The 24,990-nt window shown below is 37.4% G+C and overlaps 2 protein-coding genes across 2 annotated transcripts in view; both read left to right on the forward strand.

Annotated features, from left to right (window-relative positions):
- sypl1 (synaptophysin-like 1) overlaps positions 1 to 24,990 on the forward strand; it is a 454,480-nt gene that overhangs the window by 420,979 nt on the left and 8,511 nt on the right. The window lies entirely within an intron of this gene.
- Positions 805 to 24,977, forward strand: nampt1 (nicotinamide phosphoribosyltransferase 1). The gene is made up of 11 exons (XM_051890729.1): positions 805 to 977; positions 6,749 to 6,905; positions 9,635 to 9,738; positions 9,818 to 9,946; positions 14,840 to 14,998; positions 15,321 to 15,457; positions 16,190 to 16,415; positions 16,563 to 16,682; positions 16,774 to 16,914; positions 17,249 to 17,383; positions 22,517 to 24,977. Exons 1-11 carry the CDS (start codon positions 918 to 920, stop codon positions 22,628 to 22,630), a joined length of 1,482 nt encoding a protein of 493 aa, XP_051746689.1. The 5' UTR covers positions 805 to 917; the 3' UTR covers positions 22,631 to 24,977.

The following is a 24,990-nucleotide window of genomic DNA, read 5'->3' on the forward strand; positions in this document are numbered from 1 at the left end:
ACAACAACAAAAAAATTGTAGACTTTACTAATTTCTTTCTGAGGTAAATGGGTATTTAAATTAGATTAGAAAATTACTATTTAATGACGCCTCTGGCTCCCCCTCTGTCCGTTATATGAAACTGCAGTCAAAAGACATCATGAACAGAGCCTTTCTCGCAGCCAATCAGAGAGCGGCTTTAACAGCCATGTGATTGGCTGAGTTTGAAGCGGTGGGCTCTGTCTTGACCTCATAGTCAGCTCGTCCAGAGATTGGTCAGACCATGCTAAAGCATAAACCTTGATAAATCATTTTATTGACTAAATAAAACTAAACTAAAATGTTGGCTAAAAATAACATGACAGTTCATAATAAGGTTTATAACTTTATAGTTATAATCTTTATAGCTTCATAGATATCTTGTTAGATATCCCACTGATGTATCTCAAACAGAAATTAAAATGTAATGTAATTAAATTAAATTAAAAGAATGAAATAAATTTATCTTCCACTGGTAGTCTACTAAAAAGAAATTCTTACACAATTTTATGGCACCATTTGGAAAATAAAGGGGTCCATTGATAATTATGTAACATAAAATTATATTGTAGGACAATCATAGTAAATGGTAAAGCAAAATATTAAGTTAACGGCTTTCTAATAAAAAGAAATTGAATAAATCGTTTTTTTTTTTTTTTTTTTCCCGTCTTTTTGTTACATCCATTCACTTTCCCGTAAGTACGACGCCTCGCCCCCTGCTATGACGCCTCTGTCTCCTCATCCACGGATTGGCCAGTCCACCCCATTCGGTCCCGCCCATTCTGATTCCGTCATCCACCCTCCTCAACGACGGGGGTTGGTTGAGAGTCCGCGCGGCGGAGAGGGAACAACAGAACTGACAGGCAGCAGCGCGCGACTCCAGTCACGTCAAGGGGAAGATGGAGCAGCACACAGGCACCGAGGACTTCAACATCTTGTTAGCTACTGACTCCTACAAGGTGAGCAGAGATCCCAAACCGAATCTGGCCCGGTGTATTACACACCGGTGAAACCCGTGACTGAGAGGAAAATGAGGGAAAGAGAAAGGGAAATGAAGGTGGTTTCATCCTTCAGGCCGTTAACGGTTGAGTCAGTGTCAGTCAGGTCTGTAGGCCGAATGTGTGTGAGGAGAGACGACAGGTACATCCGCATCTTTATTTCTCCAAGGAGAATATAAGTGTTTATGTCAGTAATAGCTTTATATAAGCAGATAAGAGTGTGAAATACACCTTCAGGGCGAAAGGCGTAGGTCCTGAGGGGAGATTTCTTTTTTCAAAAGCAAAACTGAAAGCACTTGCTTTCTCAGGAAATGGATGCATCTTACGAAACTACATAAAGTTCATTATGTTTCGCGGCTTATTATACGAATTTGAATGATTAGATGTGCAACTAACCTTCTACTAGACCTGTATTAACCTATTAGTAATAGTGTCACCGGTGTGATTTAGTCAATTTGAGATATTTGTGACATTTACTGTTCATTGGGATTTCTGAATTAATTCTACAAAACGTTAGATTAGCCTATTATATTTGTAAAAGTTTCAATATTCAACATATTTATTGTCAATGAAATGTGTTATAGAAAATCAAATATTGTATATGTTATGTTTATACTATTGTACTGTACATGAAGGCTGATTTCTAATGTAAAGAACATGACATATAGTATGTACTACTAGTGTAGTGCATACTTCAGCACTTATATGTACTGTAGAAGGGTTAATATCATAAACTAAAACTGAAACTAAACTAAAATAGATTTTTATGACTCATAAACTTCTTTTCTATAAATGTATGATATATAAAAATGACCGTAAATTCATTTCAGATTTTAATGTGTAACGGACGTAGGCCGGTAAGAGCTGTGCGTGTAAACCTCACTCCCCTGATCTCAAGAGGTGCTCTAGCGACTGATGCTAGAGACAGCGGTCTTTAGTCTCCTTGTTAGAGTGCCCGACTCCCATGCCTGCGGCCCCGGGTTTGAGTCCCGCTTAGAGAGGGCGGTTCGAACAGGAGGGGTTACAAATGCACTAGACAGCCTGGAGACATGTAATATTGTAAAACATATTTGAATAATATCAGTTTATGCATTAATGTTGGCAGCCCACAAACGTTATATACTGAAAAAAGGCTAAAAATTAAACTGAACTAACAGTCATTTAGTAAAACAAAAACTAAATTGAACATTTAAAACCGTAATAATCTACAAGAATAAAACAAAGCGTGCACATTCACAGTATTTTATGTTTAGTTAATGCACTTTATTCATTATACTTCAAGTGTTTCAAGATGCTATGTCATCATGTGAGGCAACCAGTGTTTATCATCTGGTTTATAGAAATGATAAGAAGGAAGTATCTCATAACCTTTGAATCTTTATTGATGTCAGTTGAAAGCAAGTTTTACTTTCTAGACTGAGTTGTCATCCTCGTGTCTTTGACTTTTCACCTTGGCCCATCGCTCTCTGTCCTTGAGGGAAGCGTCATTGACTGCTGTTGTGTCTGTTATGTTGTGGATATGGTCTCATCTATGTTTAATCAGTGTTTTCTTTCCTTAGTGCTGCTAGAGGACGGGAGTGGATGCGTTTGCCTTTTATCCTCCCACCGCGGATGTAATAGGATTCTCGTGTTTTGCGTTGAGACTGACGACACGTTCATTTAGCCTTTTAAAGGACACTTCATTACTTAAGGATCCTGCAGAGGTCATTGGAGGGTCAGAGATCATGTGTGGAAAATAGCTGGCTGTTCCTTATTTATTCAGTCAACACTGCTGTGTCTTCTTGATAATGAGTAGATTTCCGTACAGTTCTCTTTCAGGACTGAGTCAGACTATGAACTCTGCTTTTAAGCTTGTGATGCTACTCTTGAAGTTAAACGTTTACACTCCATTCACAGTTTTGGCTCCGACTGAAACAGGGTGAAACTGTAGAAGCAAGTGACAGTTAGAACAAGAGGTGGTGAGAAGGAAGAAAAAATGACACCAGGAATGAAAAAGGGGCGTGGTTAATATTTCATGGTTGGATACATATGGAGTAACATATAGTACAGAGTAATAAAACACACAGGATTGTTCAGTGATCATATATACTTCTATAATATATATTTTCCTACTGGTTAATCGATGTGTGACAGCACCAGTATTTATCACCTTCTCAGGGGGGGGACATGTTGGAGTTATTCCCTCTTTTCCACCTCTCTTTTAAATCGCTTATGAATGCCCGTGCGGTCATGCGCATTTTACTATCGCGTTCCAATTAGCAGCATCTGCTTGAATGGTGGGTTCATTATTATTCTTAATGAAAAACCTGACAACAAAACTGTACAATGACAAACTTGCTTATGTTATAAAAAGAACTTTTATTAACAAAACATACACCATGTTGATAAATTAAATCTGACTCCTGCTGCTGATCTGTGCTGCGACTCTCGTTCGCAGACGCGTTCAGTTTTTAATTGTATTGTCTGTTCTCTAACTGAACTAAATTATTTTTATTACTATAAAAAAATCAAAATGACGGTGGGGGGCGGTGCCGCGGTGGGCAAGTGATGTAACCGGTATGTTCACATCAAAGTTTGTAATGTTATCTTTGTCTTTTGTTGTTAGATTAACATTAATGACACAGACGGCAGCAGATATATTAGGCTGCTGTCACTTTAAGATCAAATGCACGGATCCAATATACTGACACGCGTCCAATTTTTTTCCTAACTGTTTATGTTCACTTGAGACATAGCTGCCTGTGTTTATGACAATACTCGCTAGGGCTGCGGCAATAAGTCGATTAATCTCAATTCGTAGATTGATTCTGAGATTTTCCAAAGGCATCGCGATTCTCTCTCGAATCGATTTTGAGATTAGTTTTTAACAGCAGATGGCACTCTAGGCTAGTTTTTAACCACATGCTCAAATGCTCAAGAAGAAGAGCGCTTGTGCATTTGGTTGAGTCTGAGAGTGTACTTGCACCTCAGAATGCTTTATGACACCCTTGTAATTTGCTTCAACCTTTTCGAACTTTATGAATGATTATTTTATAGAAGGTTCAAGTGGTGTGTGTAAGGAATTGGAAGCAAACAGAGTACGGCTGTTTCTAAAGCATGCAGTGTCCTCTGCTGTTAAAAACTAAGCTCAGAATCGATTCGAGAGAGAATTGCGATGCATTCAGAAAATCTCAGAATCAATCCAGAATCATTTCTTGATTCATGATGCATCGATTTATTGTCCCAGCCCTAATACTTGCCCTATTTTTGTTAGCTTTTGACCATTTAGGCACGTATCTGAAGCCCAACTCTGCATATTTAGCCTATTTAGCCGCCTGCAGAAAAGCGTGAGTTTAATAACTCTTTTTAATATCATAGACCACATTTTACGACAGTCATGTTACATGATTTGAGTGATTTGGACATTAAGGGTGGTTAAAAGCATACCGCTTTAAAGGAAAGGAACAGAATGTGCCACATTAATCATTTTATCTTGATGATTATGTTTTCATAAGCTGAAATCACAATCGAAAATAAATTACAGTTAATCAAACAGTCCTAATGTTTGTGTTGTCCAGGAGATTAAAGGCCATTATTGACTAATTGGTCCACTGTGGAACATCAGATCAGATCTGGATTGTTCAGTTTTACAACTTGTTTACAATCTTTTACTTTCACTTCAGTTTGCCACACCTTAAAATAGCTGCTTATACAACCTCCCGGGCTGAATCTGTGGCCTTTTTTCTTGATCTGAAGCCTACTATGTGGCATTGCCATGTCATCCGTGCACACAGCCAGTTGTTGCGCATGCCTGGACCACATGCAGCTGTTCACATGAACGGTCTATTCCAGAAAGGAGAGGGCTTCCAGACCAGGACTTCTTGCTCTTTGGAAAAATAAGCTGCCTGAAGTTCGCTCTCGGAGTGCAAGGGAACAACCGCTGTAGCTGTCAGACATAACCATGAGTGTGTAACCTTTCCCAGGCTGGCCTGCGCACAGTAGACCAGCCAAAAACTGTGCCAGGGAAAGGTCAGCATGCACAAAATATCAGAAGGGAGCTAAGTAGGTTGTCTGTTTGATATCTTGTGTAACTGTAGTCACGTTCTCGGCATAGGATGTATTTATATCACAACTCTTTGAAAAGCAAGAGGGCAAACTGGATTTTTTTTATTCTTTCTGAAGAAAACGTGCAAAACACCACCATGATTCTGTTGTGGGTTGTTGCGGGGACGTTTCTATGCTGACAGATATGTAACAAATAAATAGCCTACATAACTACAGCCTTTTATTGCACAAAACTGGTTCTCATGTAAGAATGGCTCAAAAAAAGAGCAGAATGATGTGCACTCCACATTCAAGAGTTCATAACTGTTAGACTACAAATATTGCGGGTTATAGTTTGTACAGTTTGTGTCTTTTAAAGCAAATATCAGAGATTAAGATAATGAATTGAGGGACACAACTTCCTGGAGAGAATTTAACAGCTCACAAAAACATGCCAACAACCTGCTAAAATACTCCAAAAGAGATTCCGCCACCCACTTTATCACTTTAAAACCACTGCTAAAATAATTTATCAATTAGTCGGTTATTGGACAACTATAGCCATCGGCCATACGGTCACACTGTCAGTTTTTGGGATTGACAACCGCATTTATTTACAGGTGTGAGTGTCGAAATGTCCTGTTCAAACAGCAGCTTACACTTTGATAGACAAGAGTCCAATCGAGCCACAAGTTCGTCTGTCAAATCTTCATTAACCGACAGCAGCGTTTTTTTATCTGGATGGAGAGTTGATTGAAAATATGGTAAACACGCACAGACAAATCCAAATTAAACCCTGCGGCTCATGACGACACATTGACACATTGCAAGGCAGTTGGACATAGTGGTGTTTTAGAGGTAAAAAATGATATAAATACTGTTCGGTTTCTCGCACAAACCGATCGTTTCATGTCTTAGGACATCAATGTGTCGTCACGAGCCGCAGGGTTTAATTTGGATTTGTCTGTGCATGTTTTTTTGACTCATAGATTGTGTTCCCATTGACATGTATTATACGACTGACAAACCGCAACGGTTGGAGTTAAAAATTATAATTTGTGTTCAACTGAAGAAACAAAGTCACCTACATCTTGGATGCCCTGGGGGTAAGCAGATAAACATCAAATTTTCATTTTTGGGTGAACTGTCCCTTTAAGCTAACACGCTGCTTCGGTAGTTTGTTTACGCACTTGTTTCCAGAAGTCCGCCTTCTCTATGACGTCACGCACGTCGTTAAAGACTGCAAAGGATGATTGGTCGGGAAACAACATGTCTGACATGTTTCTTGTCCACGACACAACAAGAATTTAGGAGTCAAAATTGCATAATCTGACACAAAAATATCGAACATAAGCCCAGCTCTTTTTGGTAAGCTGCACAATGTGAGGTATCATTCTTGTCTGTAGCGTTAACGGTGTAGGAGGAGCTACATGCCAACGTTTAATGCTTGGGGTAAGTATAAACAATAATAGTGATGTCTCTCTAATAAAGTGTGTAATATGGTGCTGGAGGTCTGGCAGGCGAGCTAGAAACAAACCCAACAGCAGTCTGAATTACAAGAAATGGTGTTGACACAGGGTTGTTGACATCCATTACCATATTTGAATATTCAACAGAGCAGTGCCAGCGGAGTTTTGTTGTTTGGATCTCGCTTTTTATGAACTCAGTTTATGAATCGAATATTAAATATTCATTTTTCTTTCTTGCAGGTCACTCATTACAAACAGTACCCACCCAACACTAGTAAGGTGTATTCTTACTTCGAGTGCCGCGAGAAGAAGACAGACCCTACCAAGCACAGAAAAGTCAAATACGACAAGACGGTCTTCTATGGGCTTCAGTACATTCTCAACAAATACTTAAAAGGTACGTTGGATTAACTTGTAAATGGCAAACACAGCCCCGCTGGTAATTTTTTTTTTTTGGGTTGTGTTCACGCTCAAGAATGCAGCCGGCCCTCTAAACTCAGTCATACAGTCGGTTTGCTTCATTCTGCTCAGAAGCAGGCTGAAAAATAATAACACCGATTGTTCCAACAGAAAAAAATGACTTTCTCGTGATGGAGCCAGTGCTAAATGACCGAACTTGATGGTAGAGTTATAGTCTAAGAAAATAGCAGTCTGGTTTGATGTTGTTGTTCTTGCATGCCGATCAAATGTGCCACATTTATAAAGGAATTTTGTCTATTTTTACACTGTAAAGGATTTCATGGTGCTCTGGGGTGAAGGCTTTAGAAATTGTGTTATAGAGTGAAACGAGACAATAGAACATCTGCTCTTTAACCCACAAAAGACAGCTGCCCGATACAGTCTGGTTCGCAGCTTCAGTCTGGATTCTGCATTTTTAGTACACAAATAAATGCTCAAGTTGCACTACTTCTACTTCTGTTGCTGTCTTCCTTTCATCAGTTGTTTATGCTTGAATTTTTACAATTTGTTCTAAATTTCTAACCTTCAGCATTTGTTTTACGGATCATTTTGTAAACTTGATACGTAAGAAAGCAATGATGTCATCATAGTATTTCCATACTTAAATTACAGACACTTTTTGTATGCAAAAATAGTCCAAAATTGTAAGTTAAAAACAAGAGTTTTGAAATTTTTGATTTATTCACAAACGTTATATCGCCAAAAAAGGTTCCAGAATGAGCTAACATGCATTAATAAAACATGCACATAAAAATACACTGTGTATAATGTCTACCACAAGGTTTTTCCTACATTGAAATTTTTCTGGCGGGCGCCAAAACGAATTTTTGTTCCGCCAAAGCCTTATTTGATCAGTTATTGAGAGTTGTTTATTAGTGATGCAGATGACTGCTGCGCTAACGGACAGAACGAGCAGAGAGCTCCTCCCTCGTGCGCGCGAACTCTCTCTGTCTTCAAAGTAAGCACTGTCTTTGCACTGTCTCTACCTCGCACATAATAATCTAAATCAACTAACACTAAAAGTTTGGAAGACCGAATCCATGTTTCACGAGGCGCATTCGGAGAATGTTTTTCCTGAATAACCGCTGGGTGTGAATAGTGCTCAAAAGAACGTCACCTTATCTTCTCTGACAGGCGTCCCGCACATGCAGCTGACATAAACCACACTTTCAGTAAGCAAAAAGAAAATCCTATCCAGTGATGAAGTGTTTTCTGTGTTGACAAATCTTTTGCGATGTCCTAATAACAGTCGCGATTCGCACGCAATGCGTCAACGTCCGCTAATGTCCGATTCGCGACCTAATGACTAATTTGAACAGATTTATTTTAATGAATCATAAAAACAACTGTTCTGCCCACACAGTCTATAACGAATCATTTACTCGAACAACTCTGAACATAAGTGTGCTTACCCCATTTAGCAAGAGTGGTTAGTAAAATTAGCCTTAATAATTCACGGTATTTTCAGGTTATTTAAATGAAAATGTGTAGTAAATTAGGCCTACCTATACAATCAGTTAGTTTACACTGGAGTGAGGTGAAACCAGAACAAAGCAAGTTGTTGTTAGCTAGGTGCAATCAATTGTATATGGTAGAAAGTTATATTATTAGTTAATGTAACTTTTTAATGCTACTTTTTAATATTGATGATTAATTATTATTATTATACATACCAAAATAATTTTCAGGTCTAGCAAAGAAGCATCTTCTCTTACAAAGCTATGAAATCACAGATGTTTTTGCAAAGAGGGAAAGAAAGGATAACAGTGAGAGTGGCAGGTACTTCATTGTCAGTATTGGGCTCGCAGATCACGGTTGTAATGTGATTTCGGCAATATTGAAATTAAACTTTATCTCATGAAAACACAATACTAATGTGATTAAGCTCATTATCGTAGTAACCATAATCGCATTAAAAAATGTGGCATACACCAATTTTAGTTGCAATAAACAGGCATGTAAGCACCTAAATCACATTATTAGGGGACCGTCCACATGTCACGTCTTTTGCGCGCTCAAGTTCGTTATTTAGAAGCGATATTTCCTCATGCGGTGCAATGCAGTTGCGACGCGCTTGTTTTTGTTTGTGAAAGTGTAAACATGGTGACAGTCAAGTTTCACATGTTCTTGTTCAGAAAAACAAGTGAAAGTTGGTTTCTCAATCTTAGCTCAGACACAGATTGCAGAGACACAGTTGATAACTTAGGATTTTCTTTTCAACACAAAGGCAGAACCTCATTTGGTGAGATGCATGACAAATAACAATCGGGTACTCCCACATAAACAAACAACCTTGCCTAAAATGTTAACCTTGCAAGCACTGCTTTTCTTAGGTAGTGTTAATCTAGTTCACATTTGTAAGTCAGAGCATCTGCTAAATGAGACCTTTAAAGTAGTGCTGCAGTTTTATTTTTGAGGATACTGTGACTTTAAGACAGTTTGTACACGATACTGGTAAGACAAAGGTGCACTGTGAGCATGGAAGTTTCCCTTAATGCAATAACGCAAGGATGTAGGAAAGTGTGCAATTATACATGCACAAACAGGCACACACACCACCCACCCTCTTTTGCAGTGACTTTTTATTCCTGTACTGTTTCTCCGCTTCTTTGTGGTGCGTGTTACTCTAGTCTCACAGTTGTCCCCTCTTTTTTTGCGCTCTCACAGGACAGGTTGTGACACCAGCGAAGATTCAGGAAGCAAAGGAGGTCTACCGGGAACACTTTCAGGATGATGTGTTCAACGAAAAGGGATGGAATTACATTTTGGAGGTACGGAGAAACTCGTCTATCTGACTTTTCTGTCCATGCCGAAATGTTCAGTAACATCTCTTATGTGATATCACTGCAGAAATACAACGGTCACCTGCCCATCGAGATCAAGGCCGTGCCGGAGGGAAGTGTTATCCCGCGTGGGAATGTGCTGTTCACCGTAGAAAGCACCGATCCGGAGTGCTACTGGCTCACCAACTGGGTTGAGGTGAGTCGTGACCATAAATTGCACCCTACAGCTATATTCATCTAATGCTTTTATTCAAACACACTTACTTTGCATTCTAGGTATATATATATATATATATATATATATAATTATTATTATTATTATTATTATTTTTTTTTTTTGTCAGTATATGGGTTTTAGCTTCCATTGGAACACAATCATGTACATGTAATTTTATACCTATAGCAAGCCAAAACATTTATATTTTTGTGACAAATGTTGTTTAATCCTGCCAATTTAAATGTCACCAAAGTAGGATTATCTGTAGATTAGAGCCGGACAATTAAAGGGTACCTATTACGCCCCTTTTTACAAGATGTAATATAAGTCTCTGGTGTCCTCAGAATGTGTCTGTGAAGTTTCAGCTCAAAATACCCCACAGATCATTTATTATAGCTTTTATATAGAAACAGCTGGTACAACTGTTGTACAACGACTGGTACACCGTTGTCGCTTGTGAAAACAAAATGACGGCGCTGTGGGTGGAAACGTGCAGATTAAGGGGCGGTAATATTATAATAAGATCCCCTTCCTACGTCACAAGGGGAGCAAAATCTGAGCTCATTTTTTCACATGCTTGCAGAGAAAGGCTTACAGAAACAAGGTTACTGGGTTGTCCTTTCTCACGTTTTCTGGGTTGGTAGATACACCGGGGTCCCGATTACAGCACTTAAACACAGAAAAAGTCATATTTTAATGATATGTCCCCTTTAATCGTGAAAAGATCGCGATCTCGATTCAAACACCCATGCAATCTCATTCCTAAATGACAACAATTCAGCTATGTCTATTAATCCTTTCACAAGTACGATCACAGCAAACATTCAGATCTGCATTTGTGCTGCCCAGATCCAGAGAGAGCAGTTGTCATGTATAGGTATGAAACGGCTTCACAAACAGTCTTTTCAACCACACAGATATCCAAATTATCACAGATAAAAGTTTATAGTTCGGATATAAACACTGATGTCTACGGAAGCAAACAAAAACGCTGAAACGTGTAGCTCTACTGTAGATGGATAACATAGATGAGAATGTGCCTTAAATTGTGAGAATGACTTGTGGTAGTCGAGGAAAGGTTGAAAATGATACGCAAATCAGTAATGTTTTACACTATATGGCATTGTTGCTCAGCAAAAGTATGTTTAGATAAATAAATAGCTGCTGTGGAGTTACATTAATAGCTCGTTTTTGTAGAAAAAACATTACTTTTAATGGAAACTTTTGCCCTGTAAAATCCATTTTATTTTTCATTTAAGTTCACTTTGATAATATTTCTGGATAGTTTTAGGGTTGAATTAAATTTTAATAATCAAAAAGCATGTCTTGTCAAACAAATAAATAAAACATTCAATCATTTAATATATTATTAACATTTTAACCATAATAAGACCACAATAATAATAACCACTATAAAATCTGTTTAATTTTTTCCTAATTCTGTGTTGTCTGTTTTAATTTTCCTGTATTGTGTGTTTTATGTTTTAATACAAATTTATCATAAAAAATAGTTGTAATCAGATCAATTATTATTTATCTACTGGGCCAAGATTTCTATTTTTATTTTTTTTAATATATAGATTAGTTCAATCTTAACAATTTATTTGTGTTCTTATTTAGAATATAAACTGATCTATATTTTGATTTGTCCAAAATATGGCACTTTCAGAATCTAAAATATGATTCATAATTCATTTGGCACTGTGTATTAGCCACAGAACACACAGATTTCATGAACCACTTGTGGAGTAAACAGTAGGGTGTCCGTTTTGGCAGTGTGATCCTCTTTTGGTTCATAATTCAGAGGAATTATATATAATTAGGCTTGTAGGACATAGTTTACGATTTTCACCGTTATGACTAAAGCGTTTTCCAAACTTTCCATATGACGGATCGGACTATTTCTGTCAAACTTCCTGTAACAGAACGTGTAAACAGTGACATGTCACGTCTCCTAAACTTCTCATTAAGATTTAGCATCAAACATGCTGAGTCATGCTGACAGTCCGACATACAGCTCAACCCGGACAGTCATCATGATGCAGTATACCTGTCACCGAGGGAAAGGTCGCTTGTTTTATCTTTACTTCTCCACTTCAAGTATTTGTATATTCAAATCAGCTTTAATTGAATAAGGGGTCGGTTTCCTTTTACATATGGCTTTGAATGTATGGCAAACATGTCATGTGTAGATGGTAAATTTAGACTCTCTGTGTGTGTTGGTATCTGTATGCCCTTGGCTCTCAGAACATACTGTCACCACATATCTATTCTCCAGTGAATTCAGGAGATTGTAAACACATGTCTACTTCCTTTATGATGACCATGGGAAGGCACTGATGCTTACAAATAACTGAACTGTTTGGAGACTTTTCAGACTCGCAAGGCGACATTATACTGATAATTAAAATATTTAGTATAAGCTTCCCTTAAACCTTCACCCCCATTCCAGCGGTCATCTTTTGTGCCGTAAGAGTGGAGAAAAATATTGTCAGATATTGACATATTGCATTATAGTTTGGCTTTACAAACATTCACACCAGTTGTGAAGATGCACATCTCTGCACAAAGTCAGAGTTAATGACATTAAGTGCAAAATATACTCACTGAAGATGCAGAAAGCACACAGATAATTGGACCTGATTAATGCAGGAAAGCTATTTGGATCACTTTAATAACCATCCGTCAGATGAATTTGGTATTCACCGCGCTAGCTTACAGATATATCATTTTAAGTCAATGTGAAATCAGAATTGACCCCATTTCGCTTTGTAATACATGCCAAATTCCAAGTGCTAAATCTGAGTAAAAATCAATGTTGCCGAGTAATTATCAACTATTATCAAATTGCAAAGGTTGCAATTTAATTATGTGAATATATATATATAGTATGGCGAGTTGCTGTGAGTAAAAACGCAACATGGTCAACCATTTTTCCAAATTTCTAATGAGAATTGCCAAAAAAAAGAGAAGCCGTAAGGATTTCCTGTGGCTTTCCACCAAAATAAAAGCTCTGTGGTTTAACGTTTGAAAGCAAAGATATTAAGCCAGAAATATTAGTATAGTATTTTTACTGTATTCTGTAAAATAAAATTATTATTAAATACTATTATTATTATTTTACAATACAATAGGGGTGGTTCAGATTTTCCTTCTTTTTTGTTTCTTATTGTGCACAATTCATCAGTGCATTTTTTTCCCCTTGTTGTTCTTACTCAGAAAGGGCTTTATTTTTAATTGACCACTTTATTAGGTTGTGTGAGCTAATGAATAATGTTAACCCATAGCCCAGTAACTATTTAGGCATTGTTTTAAGAAATTAAGTACTTTATTGTAGAACAGAATGCCCACTTTTGTTATGATCCAATCAGTTCCTGATGGATAAAATCAAGTCCCGCCCTACATTTCCCTATGTTCCCATTGAATACATCATGCTATTGAAGTAAAACAGGTTGTGACGTAAATTGCCACAACATTCTATAATGACAAATGTATAAGATCACAATCATATGAGGATTGTGGGGTTTTGCAGCAGATTTAGATGGTTTGGGACAAATGAACTCTAGTGATTGCATTCATAATCAATGTCCAAGAATCTCATTTCACATGAGTTGAATCGAGTTCATTTGATTGGGACACCGAGATGTTCTTGTGTCCAGAGAGCGCCAGGGCTTATCAGGATATGTGTGCAGTATGATAATATTGACTTGACCGGCTGGTCTTAAACAAAGCATTTCTGCCGGGCATCCCCTCGTATGAGTCCAGCAAACCCTCTGTGTTGACTTGGTGACGCTTCCCAAGCACTCTGGTGGCATGAAGCGGGTCTTTAGGTTGTTTTTGGATTCAGGTTCCAGCTGACTACATCAGCATTAGTTTTGCTTTTGAGTTTGACAACTTTCACATGTGACAATACAGAAGCTGCATTAAAAGGGACCTATAATGCCCCTTTTCACAAGATGTAATATAAGTCTCTGGTGTCCCCAGAATGTGTCTGTGAAGTTTCAGCTCAAAATACCCCACAGATCATTTATTATAGCTTGTCAAATTTGCCCCTATTTGGGTGTGAGCCAAAACACGCCATTTTTGCGTGTGTCCCTTTAAATGCAAACGATCTGCTGCTCCCGGCCCCCTTTCCAGAAGAGGGTGGAGCTTTAACAGCTCGCGCTTCGATTGCTCAACAACAACAAAGCTGAAGAATCTCGTGCAGACAGAATGTCAGGAATTGTCAGTAACGGTGTTCAGCCTTACATTCAGCCAGACATTGTACATCTCCAGCTGCTACAGCAAGTAAACAGAAAAGGCGGACTGCTGCAGCTCACTGGGTGATATCTATGCTAACAGGGCTTTAATGGACGGGGTTCCCCTACTCTTACGTAAGAGTGGGGGGAAATCTGAAACCAAGTGTTTGGAGAGTTTCTTCATCAGTGTCCGACTCCGGTTTGAACAATGTAAGGCTGAACACCGTTACTGACATTTTGTCTGCGTGAGATTCTCCAGTTTTGTTGTTGTTGAGTATCCGAAGCGCGAGCTGTTAAAGCTCCACCCTCTTCTGGAAAAGGGCGGCAGCTCATTTGCATTTAATTTATGATTCTGATTTATAGGGATTATAAAAAAGAGTGGGTGGATTTTTACCATTACAGGCTGGTTGTTTACACACTCTGTGGACACACATCTGTGTTCAAACACCTTATAAAATTGAATTCCTTTAAGGGGAAAACACACAGGAAATGTTCATGGATTCAACAACAGCTGCAAGAAACAGTTTCACAAACTAAAAACACACAACACTCCTTGTACAGAGTGCTAATAAAACACAATTGTGTGGTAATGGCTGAGGGAACTGTTGAAATGATGCATTTGTCTCCTCAACAGACTATCCTGGTTCAGTCCTGGTATCCCATCACCGTCGCAACCAACTCACGAGAACAGAAGAAGATTCTGGCCAAATATCTCATGGAAACGTCAGGAAGCCTGGAGGGACTGGAATATAAACTGCATGACTTCGGCTACAGAGGGGTTTCATCTCAAGAGGTGTTGATACACTTCACTTCAAGTGCTAAAAGCTCAGAGAGACTGTGTTTACTTTTAACCAAACCCCACAAATCTGATTTAAGTACCACATTGATCAAATAGCCCAGATTAATTGGGTTAGTACATAGTTGGAATGTCTAAGATGAGACTCTATCCAAGTCAAAAGTATCGCCTTGTTCGTATTCATAACATACATACTGTAAATACCAAGCATTATATACATATCAAACAGTACATATCAAACATCCTCCACCCTATAATTTTCTCTAAATGGTTTAATTTCTGCATTAGCTATGCATTTACACTCATGTCTCGTTTTCAGACGGCTGGTATCGGCGCATCTGCACACTTGGTAAACTTCAAAGGAACAGACACTGTGGCCGGGATCTGCGTTATCAAGAAGTACTACGGCACCAAAGACCCGGTTCCTGGTTTCTCAGTACCAGCTGCAGAACACAGGTGGAACGACTCTAAGAGCTTGATGATAGTAAATTACACAGCTTAAAGGGATGGTTCACTCAAAAACTGTGAACTATTCATTTAAATTACAGCCTGTAGTGTTTCCTTTTACTGTGTAGTAAGTGAAGTGTATGTATTCCCCTTGTTTTTAATGTAAGATCAGATACAAGTCCATTTGTACTGGTATCATCCACTTCCAGTTATTTTAGCTGTACAGAAAAACATTGCATTATGCTGCTTGATATTGCAAACTGGTATTTCTTATCACATTTTTCTAGCTATTTACCTGTAATGGCTAATGAATTGGACGTATCGCACATGGAAGGAAAATAGCTTACTTCCATGTTGCAAAATAAGGTGCAATGCATTCTGGTTAGTTAATACCGCATCATCACCCTTCTTATTTCCTCACACTTCAGCAATTTGTGGTGTAAAAGTATATTGAAACAGGAACTTTGCACTTTGTTTCAGTAGTGCTTTTGAAATGAGTCTTAATTTGTGCTTTGATATATGTGGTCAATGCTGCCACCTAGTGGTAGTTGTCAAAATCTGAAACTATTTATGATCAGCACTTCATGTTTTAGGAGTTGTTTTGTTTATATATTGCATTGTTATAGAATTGTAAAATTTTATACTAATAATAACAGTATAATAAATCATTTTTTCCCTAAATAATTAACTCGTCTCTCTTGCTGTTCCCTGATCTCACTGGCTTATGTCTTTGTGTTGCAGCACAATCACTGCCTGGGGAAAGGACCATGAGAAGGATGCTTTTGAACACATCATCAAGCAGTTTCCCTCTGTCCCTGTGTCTATCGTCAGCGACAGCTACGACATCTACAACGCCTGTGAGAAGATCTGGGGGGAAGATCTGAGGAGTCTGATTGAGATGAGGAGCGCAGACGCCCCGCTGGTGGTCCGACCAGATTCAGGAAACCCTCTAGACACGGTGCTAAAGGTAGACATTAACATGATAAAACACACACTTTTTCATGTGTACCAATATATGTATCAATGTGTCATGCAACCAGCATCCTATTTTGAAGATACAGGAACACTGATTTTTGTCCACATAAAGTCGCTATCATTATGTCTTATTTTCCAGGTCCTAGAGATTTTAGGAAAGAAATTTCATCCGACTGAGAACTCTAAAGGCTATAAAGTGCTTCCGCCCTACATCAGAGTCATTCAGGGTGACGGTGTGGACATCAATACTTTACAGGAGGTGTGTATGTCCAGCACATGTCAGACTGTATTTTACATGAGCTTTTGGTGAGTTTAAGCTCATTCTGTACGCATTTGATTGTTTTATACAGATTGTAGAGGGCATGAAACAGCACAGATGGAGCATCGAAAACATTGCGTTTGGCTCAGGTGGAGCTTTGCTGCAGAAACTGACCCGAGATCTGCTCAACTGCTCTTTTAAGTGCAGTTATGTGGTGACGAACGGATTGGGCGTAAGTGCTGACTAATGGCAGATTTAGCAATTGCATTTGGTGACTCTGGTGTCACTGAAATTACATGCTTCATCTTTAATGTTATTTATTTAAATTGTAGTTATGATGAGCTAACTGCGCATGCATGGTATTTGAAGACCTAAACATTAATTTTGCGGTGTTAATGTGAACAGTCAATACAATTTATTTTTATTTTTAATGACATCAGAAAATTCCTGAAAATTGACATCCCTAGTTATTTTTTACAGAAACAGAAATATTTCTGGCCTTGTGTATAGTATGCATTATTCATAAAATGTAGAATTTATTATTAATAAGATGTTGTTAATTACAGGTAAACGTCTTCAAGGATCCTGTTGCAGACCCCAACAAAAGGTCAAAGAAGGGTCGGCTTTCTCTTCACAGGACGCCAAGTGGAGATTTTGTTACTCTGGAAGAGGGGAAGGGTGATCTGGAGCAGTATGGAGATGTACGTTGAATGAATGATGCATTTTACTTGATACTAGAGCTGCACGATTCTTAAAAAATTGTGGTTGTTTTGATTAAAATTGAGATTACGATTCTGAATAGACAACTAAACAAAACGTCATTTACTAGAGGTTCTAACAAAATGTTAATTGCTCAGTCTATTTAAAAAATATTTAATTCAGGGCTCAACATTAATGCTTGTCCAGGACAAGTGTTTTTTTTTTGTTTTTTTTGTTTTTTTGAAGGGGCAATTGAAAGAGAATGATTCTGCTTTTATTACATTTAGTGTAAGTGGCGATCGATAGTGGATGATAATAATATATAATGTATAATGTACTTGAGCTTTTAAGGCTCGCACAGCCTCTTGAGGAGAAATGGAAACAAATGAGCGAAGCACGCACATTCAAATTCAAAAAGTGGAGTTTTTATATTAATAACATATCATACAGTTAAGCAACATCATAGGACTTCCTGAATACAATTACAATTGAAAATGTGACGCTGATTTCATACATAGTAGTTAATATTAAGTCACTTACATTTTAGACATAATATTGACTGTTTTTGTTCTATTTCAGCAGCGAAAATAGATCCAAACAAAGATTACAGCAGAACCGTAGCGCATCTCACAGAATCACTCAATCGTGTTTTCATCGTTTTGAACAAATCGGTTGAGTCAAAGATTCAATGACTCATTAATAAACAACTGCCTCATTCTTCAGTGAATCAACTGTTTGAACGAATCGTTTGAATGAATGACTCAATGGGCCTCACATGGTCTGAAGCGCATGGCGCAGGTGCACTTAGGGCGTGTCCGAATCCACTTTTGCTAGTTTAACGATGGAAAAAAATGGTTGGCGCACCAGGCGCATGATCCAAAAGGGTTGTACCTCATCTCTTAATGAGTCATGGGTGTGTTTTGGGCGTAACGTGCAATAAACTAATCAGAGTCTCATATCCCATTCCCTTTAAAAGCCAGGTGCGCTTGCACCATGGCGGATTGCTATTTACATGGCGGAATTTGCAAGCGGAAAGACTGAACGCTTCTCCAGAGAAGAGTGTACGCGTGTTGTGCACCCGCCTATAGGCGCAAATTACTAACATGCTCTTTAAAGGTGACCTATTATGCCCCTTTTGACAAGATGTAATCAGGGTCTCTGCGGGGCATTAAAAGTCATTAAATGGATTTTGCGAAAATTAAGGCCTTAAATGGCATTAAAAAGCATTACATTTTATTCCTACAGGCATTCAATTTTTTAGATAGTTTTGAAGAAAAATAGTACTGCCAGTTTATTTTAAATATAGCCTTTTACTTGCCCAGTCGGACAAGGAGCCTGATTAAATCGTCAATAAAACAAAAACAAAAACTTGGGAATCACCAAAACGCAAGAATGACAGATTTGATTAGTGTAAGTGGCGATCGATAGTGAATAATAATAGGCTGTATAATGGACTGACGGTTACAAGGTTGCTCGCGCAGCCTTGTTTTCATTAGCCTACTATATGATTCAGCGTTTCGGTTGAGTCAAAGATTTAATCCCTGCATCCCAATGTGCATACTATCCACCCTATCCGCCCTAAATAGTATTGAGTATTACTAATGTCACATACTATTTAGGATGGATAGAATGCACATTGAGACGCAGGCAATGACTATTCATAAACAACTGCCTCATTCTTGAATGAATCAGCCATTGGAATGAATCGTTTGAATGAATGACTCAATGACTCACTTATTAAGACGGTTACTTGCCGCCACCTACTGCAGGTTTAGTTTTCATTTTTAAAAGTATCACTTTCCCCCCCAACTTTTCTTATTTGAATTTTCAAAAAATATTTAAAACAATCCCATAACATTATTTAATGCAGTTGTAATTTTTTTTTTATTGTAAATGATTTAATTTGATTGGTAACAGCCCTTAGTGTCTTATTCTAATTGAATTTATTGAACAAATTTAAGAATTTAAAAATAAAAGATGAATCATACATTTTACATGAATTATAAAGGATTGGGTGGAGGGAAACTGCCCCTTTTAAAGGTAAAAAAAAAAAAAAAATGCCCTCAGTGTAAATATCACAAATATTCAGATTTATATATGTCAAAGCTGGAATATTCTGAAAAGATATTGCTTCAGAATAAATTTATATTTACACCAAAAAATAAAATAAAAAATCCTATTTTTTCCAGACAAGCAACTGTTTTACTCAGACAAGTAAATGACCGATTTACTTAAGCACATGACAAGGCTTAATGTCGAGCCCTGTATGTAGTCTTAATGGGCCGCATTTCAGTCACCATTTCATATTGTCTGACAACAAAACAGAAAAATATATAGATGAAACAATTTTATTGGAAATTTGGCTGTATTAAAATACATTATGTGAGCACAAAGAGGTAGCAGCAGAGAAGCAAACAAATGTAAAGGGCTGACACTTGGCAGAATGCGACTTAATGACATAATGAATATTCTAATTGCCGTATGACATCATCTATTGACATTTAGCGACGTATATATATATATATATATATATATATGGCATTAAAATATTTAAAAATTGGCATTAAAAAGCATTAAATTAGATTTGATGAAACCTGTAGAAACCCTGGTAATATAATTCTCTGTTGTCCCCAGAATGTGTCTGTGAAGTTTCAGCTCAAAATACCCCACAGATCATTTATTATAGCTTGTCAAATTTGCCCCAATTTGGGTGTGAGCAAAATCAAGCCGTTTTTGTGGGTGGGTTGCTTTAAATGCAAATGAGCTTGTGCTCCCCGCCCCAAGCTCGCTCGTCATTCAAACACACTGAGGCATACATAATACAGAAGCTAACACAGCAAATATAACTCGCAAAATTGATCATTAAACTGTTCTTGATGCAGCATATAACATGGGTATGGCATGTATTTTGTGGATGTTTGCTAAAATTTGCTTCTGAATGATTTAGATAGTGTGATGCACGGCTAACGTGGCTAAAGCTGCACACTGTTAGAGACACTCAATAAGAATGAAGATGCGTTTATGAATTATAAAGACTGCACACGTTTTTTGGGATAAAAATGAAAATAACGAAATGGCTCTGGTCTCCGTGAATACAGTAAGAAACAATGGTAACTTTAGCCACATTTAACAGTACATTAGCAACGTGCTAACTAAACACATTCTGGAAGACAGTTTGCAAAAATCACGAAATAAATATATATGAAATTGGATCAGTTGGTATCGATCCACCTTTGAGAATCAATTTCTGTGTAGTTCTAGTGTTAATGACTTACACGCACTGGTATATGAATTTATCTGGACACATTTCCTTCATAAATAAAATACACCACTGCGTCCTTAGTGGCTCAGATGCCAGGAGTTTATGGAGACTCATATGTTTGCTATTATAGCTGTTAACAGATCAGTGATAATGTTTACATAGCTGAAACATATCACGAGCTCAGGGACGGTAGTTCTTGAGTGCTGCTGTCCTGCAGAGTTTTGCTCTGACACAACTCACCTTCCTTCACGTAGCTTTAATAGTCCTGAAGACATTCAAGTGTGTTTGATCAGGATTATAGCTAAACCGCGGGACAGCTGCTGCTGCTGCACTCCAGGACCAGTGTTACTCGTTGTCGCTTGCGCCATGGGTGGAAACATACAGATTCAGGGGGCGGTAATATTATAATAAGATCCCCTTCCTACGTCACAAGGGGAGCGAAATCAGAATAGCTTGATTATTCACATGCTTGTAGTATTTACTGGGTTGTCCTTTTTCACATTTTCTGTGCTGGTAGATGCACCAGAGACCCGATTATAGCACTTAAACATTGGAAAAGTCCGATTTTCATGATATGACCCTTTAACAAAAAAATACTGCGGCATTGACTTTAGACCAGGTTTCAGTTGGTCAATGGTGCAGTCGTTTTCAGTTGCCTCAAAATAGCAACACGCCAACAATGCGCCTGAACACACCTCGTTTTCAGACCAGCACGCCCATTGGCGAACAGATGGGTGCGAGTGCATTTGCTATGTAAACAACGCTGGATGTGAAAATGATAACCGCATCAGGCTGAAACTAGCAAAAAACTCTTGCGTCACGCCTGGTGTCGGTTTGTATGATAGGGCCCAATGACTCACTCATTAAGACGGTCAATTGCTGCCACCTACTGGTGGTTTAGTTGTATGTTTATCATTTTTTCCCCCAACATTTCTTATTTGTATTTTCAAAAAATATTTAAAACAATATCATAACATTGTTTAATGCAGTTTTTCAGTGTAAATGATTTAATTTGTTTGGTAACAGCCCTATAGTGTTTTATCATTCACAGTAAATTAAATTTATTGATCAAATTTAAGAATTTAAAATGAAAGATGAAGCACACATTTAATAAAATAAAAAAATAAAAAATCACAAATATGCAGATTTAAATAAGTCAAAGCTGTCAAAGAGCACTGATAAGAATATTGCTTCAGAATAAATTAGATTTACACAACAACAAAATCCTATTTTTTCCAGACAAGCAACTTTTTTACTCCGACAAGTGAATGACTCCGAAGGACAAACACATGACAAGGCTTAATGTCGAGCCCAGTTTAATTAATTTTAATTGTTTTTTTAAAATCAGTTTAATCAGACTTCACTTGCATCATTACTGAATGAATCAGTGTTTATTGAACAAATCTACTGAATGAATGATTCAATGACAAATACATTTTTAACAGTCACTTGTCGATGTAATTATTACAATCTTTATTTGAAGCGTCAAGTTACTTTCAAAAGGTGATTTATTCTATTTTGATCACTTCTGTAGGCATCGGTGTTTATATCCAAACTATAAACTTTATCCCAGTACTTCTGTGATAATCTGAATCATTGTAGCGCAGAAATAATGTGGAAGACGGTTTGTGAAGCTGTTTTATACCTATACATGACAACGGCTCTCTCTGGATCAGCGGCAGTGAATTTTTCTACTTGTCAAAGGTTTATTAGACACAGCTGTATCATTATAATGTAGGAATAAGATCGCATAAGATCGTGATCTTTTAATGATTATTCGTGCAGCTCTACTTGATACTAATGAGGAAAAATATTAATCCACTCACATATCATCAAGTGGCAACCAGTTCAGTTTCCTTTTGTCTCCTCGCAGGACTTGCTGCACACTGTGTTCAGGAACGGGAAGATTGTAAAGACGTACACCTTCGATGAGGTCAGAGACAATGCCAAGCTGAAGGAGAGCGAACTGGAGGATCTGCTGCTCTGAGAGCGTCAATCTCTTTCTCCGTCAGTCCTCTCTCTCCACCCCACATCCACCCGAGAGGACCTGCGTTCCGACCCCACGCCGCTGACAGACGTGAGGACACACAGTTACCCCACCTTCAGTTCAGTGTACAGAACTGATCTATGTTTTTGTCTACTGACTCCACTATGCTTCAATGTCTCTTTCTAATGGCGGATGAGAGCAATTATCATGCTATTTAAATCATGTAACTGTGTATTTGACCAAGCGTGCTATTGATCACACGTCTTTGCAGGAATGGAGACGTATATGTGTGCGTATACCGCAAGAAGATTTCGCTTTGCTTGACTGTAGGACTGAAAGGTAATCGTTCGGTGTTTGTTGAATGTGAATGTTGTGTGTAGGGTTTTCACTTTATCAGAGGATTAATCTATTCCTTTATGCAAAGGAGATGGCTGAACTTGGGGGAAACGTTCATTCTCTTTTGTTGGCTTTGTGTTTGTCATTTCTATTTTCGTTTGAATGGTGAAACTCGCAAGAATTGCCCTGAAATCTAAGAACTGAATGAGAAACTTAATTTTGCATAAAGAAAATGGAAGCTTTTTTTTTTTTTTGCATTGTTTTCATGATATTTCATTACATTTTACCACAAATTCTCATTATTAGTATCCAGATTTTTTGTTTTTACTGTAACTCTCAGTAGTAATTCTATGGAAGTTTGTTTCCGCCACTAAATAAAAAGAAATTAAAAAAGGTAACTGCGACTTTTAATTTCACAATTCTGACTTTTTTTTCTCAGAATTGCGAGATTTAAACTCACATTTGCGAGTTATAAAGTCAGACTTGCGAGATACAGTCACAATTCTGACTTTTTTTCTCGCAATTGCGAATTTTTATCACGCAATGCTGACTTTTTTTCTCGGAATTGCGATATTTAAACTCGTATTTGTGAGATATAAAGTCAGATTTGCGTGTTATAAAGTCAGAATTGAGTGATATAAACTCGCAATTCTAACTTTTATCTCGCAATTTTGACTATTTTTCGCAATTGTGAGTTTATATATCGCAATTTCTCAAAATTGTGAGATAAAAACTCGCAATTGTGAGAAAAAATGTCAGAATTGTGAGATAAAAAGTCACAATTACCTTTTTTATTTTTTTATTTCATGGCGGAAACAAGCTTCCACATGATTCTCATTAATCATTCTCATTATTAACACTGAAAATGTTAAATGTTGTTACTGTAATGCAGTATTTTCTTATTATTGCCATATAAGATTTTTTTAATTTATTTAAATCATCATAAATTAAAGACACCACATACTACCATGATGTATAAATACTGTATATTAAATATTTTAAATATACTTTTTTTTCCCCCTCCCAATCTGTACGGTCCTAAAATTAGGGTTAATTTTCTTTATGCAAATTATAATTTCTTATTACTCCTTTTTTTGGTGAAAGATGACATGTTTTTGACAGAATTCAACCAGATATAATAGACCCTTCCCTTTATACATTATCCCGATTTTGCCAACATTTTAAATGCTCCATCATAATATACAATGTAAACCTGATATATTTAAGGCGACAAAAAAACAAAAACATCTTTTTTTAAATATTCACTACAGCTTTATTTGAAAACACAAGTTTTATTATACAGCGGGAATCATTTTAGAAGAGTTTGGTTTTACTATTTTGTATACTTAATGTTTCAAACTCCAGAATCATTATTTTTTAAATACCGCTAGAGTTACCATAGTAAATATCCATAGAATAATGTGGCCAAACTGCCTCCTCTCTTGTATATATTGGCGTGTGTTTTTATTTTGAGAGAGCTGGCTTCTTATTAGTGCAAATAGAGAAATGTTCTTATTTTTGTCGAATGCCCATTTTGTACCAACAGGAAATTCACTGATCTGTTACGTTCTGTAGAAGACTGTCGCTCAGTCATTCTCCGGCACATGTGTTGATATGCATATGTGTGTGTGTGTGTGTACATTGTACACTTGGTTGACAATACTTGCTAATTATAATTTCATCTATGTTTTTATGTATATGTTGGGTCTCCCTTTTTCTGTCAACCTCTTCAGATATTTTAAACAAACATGACCGACGCCGTTTTGACAGCATATTGAAAAAACAACAGTCCATCCTTTTTGCTGAAATGTTATTATTTCTTTTCCTTTTTTATGGAATAGTGAACAAGATGAAACCATTCCCTTTTATAGCTGCTGTAAGGACAGTAAACTGTTTCTCGATGCACTAGCCTCCAATCTAGTAATTAAATCACTTCATTTTGATGACGAGTTTAAAACTGTGTTAAGGAACATTAGTGTGGAAGTTTAAATAAAAAGCAATATCATACCGATTCAGCTTTGATT

The sequence above is a fragment of the Ctenopharyngodon idella genome, chromosome 4 (genome assembly GCF_019924925.1).
Source record: "Ctenopharyngodon idella isolate HZGC_01 chromosome 4, HZGC01, whole genome shotgun sequence".
In the NCBI taxonomy this organism is placed as follows: Eukaryota; Metazoa; Chordata; class Actinopteri; order Cypriniformes; family Xenocyprididae; genus Ctenopharyngodon; species Ctenopharyngodon idella.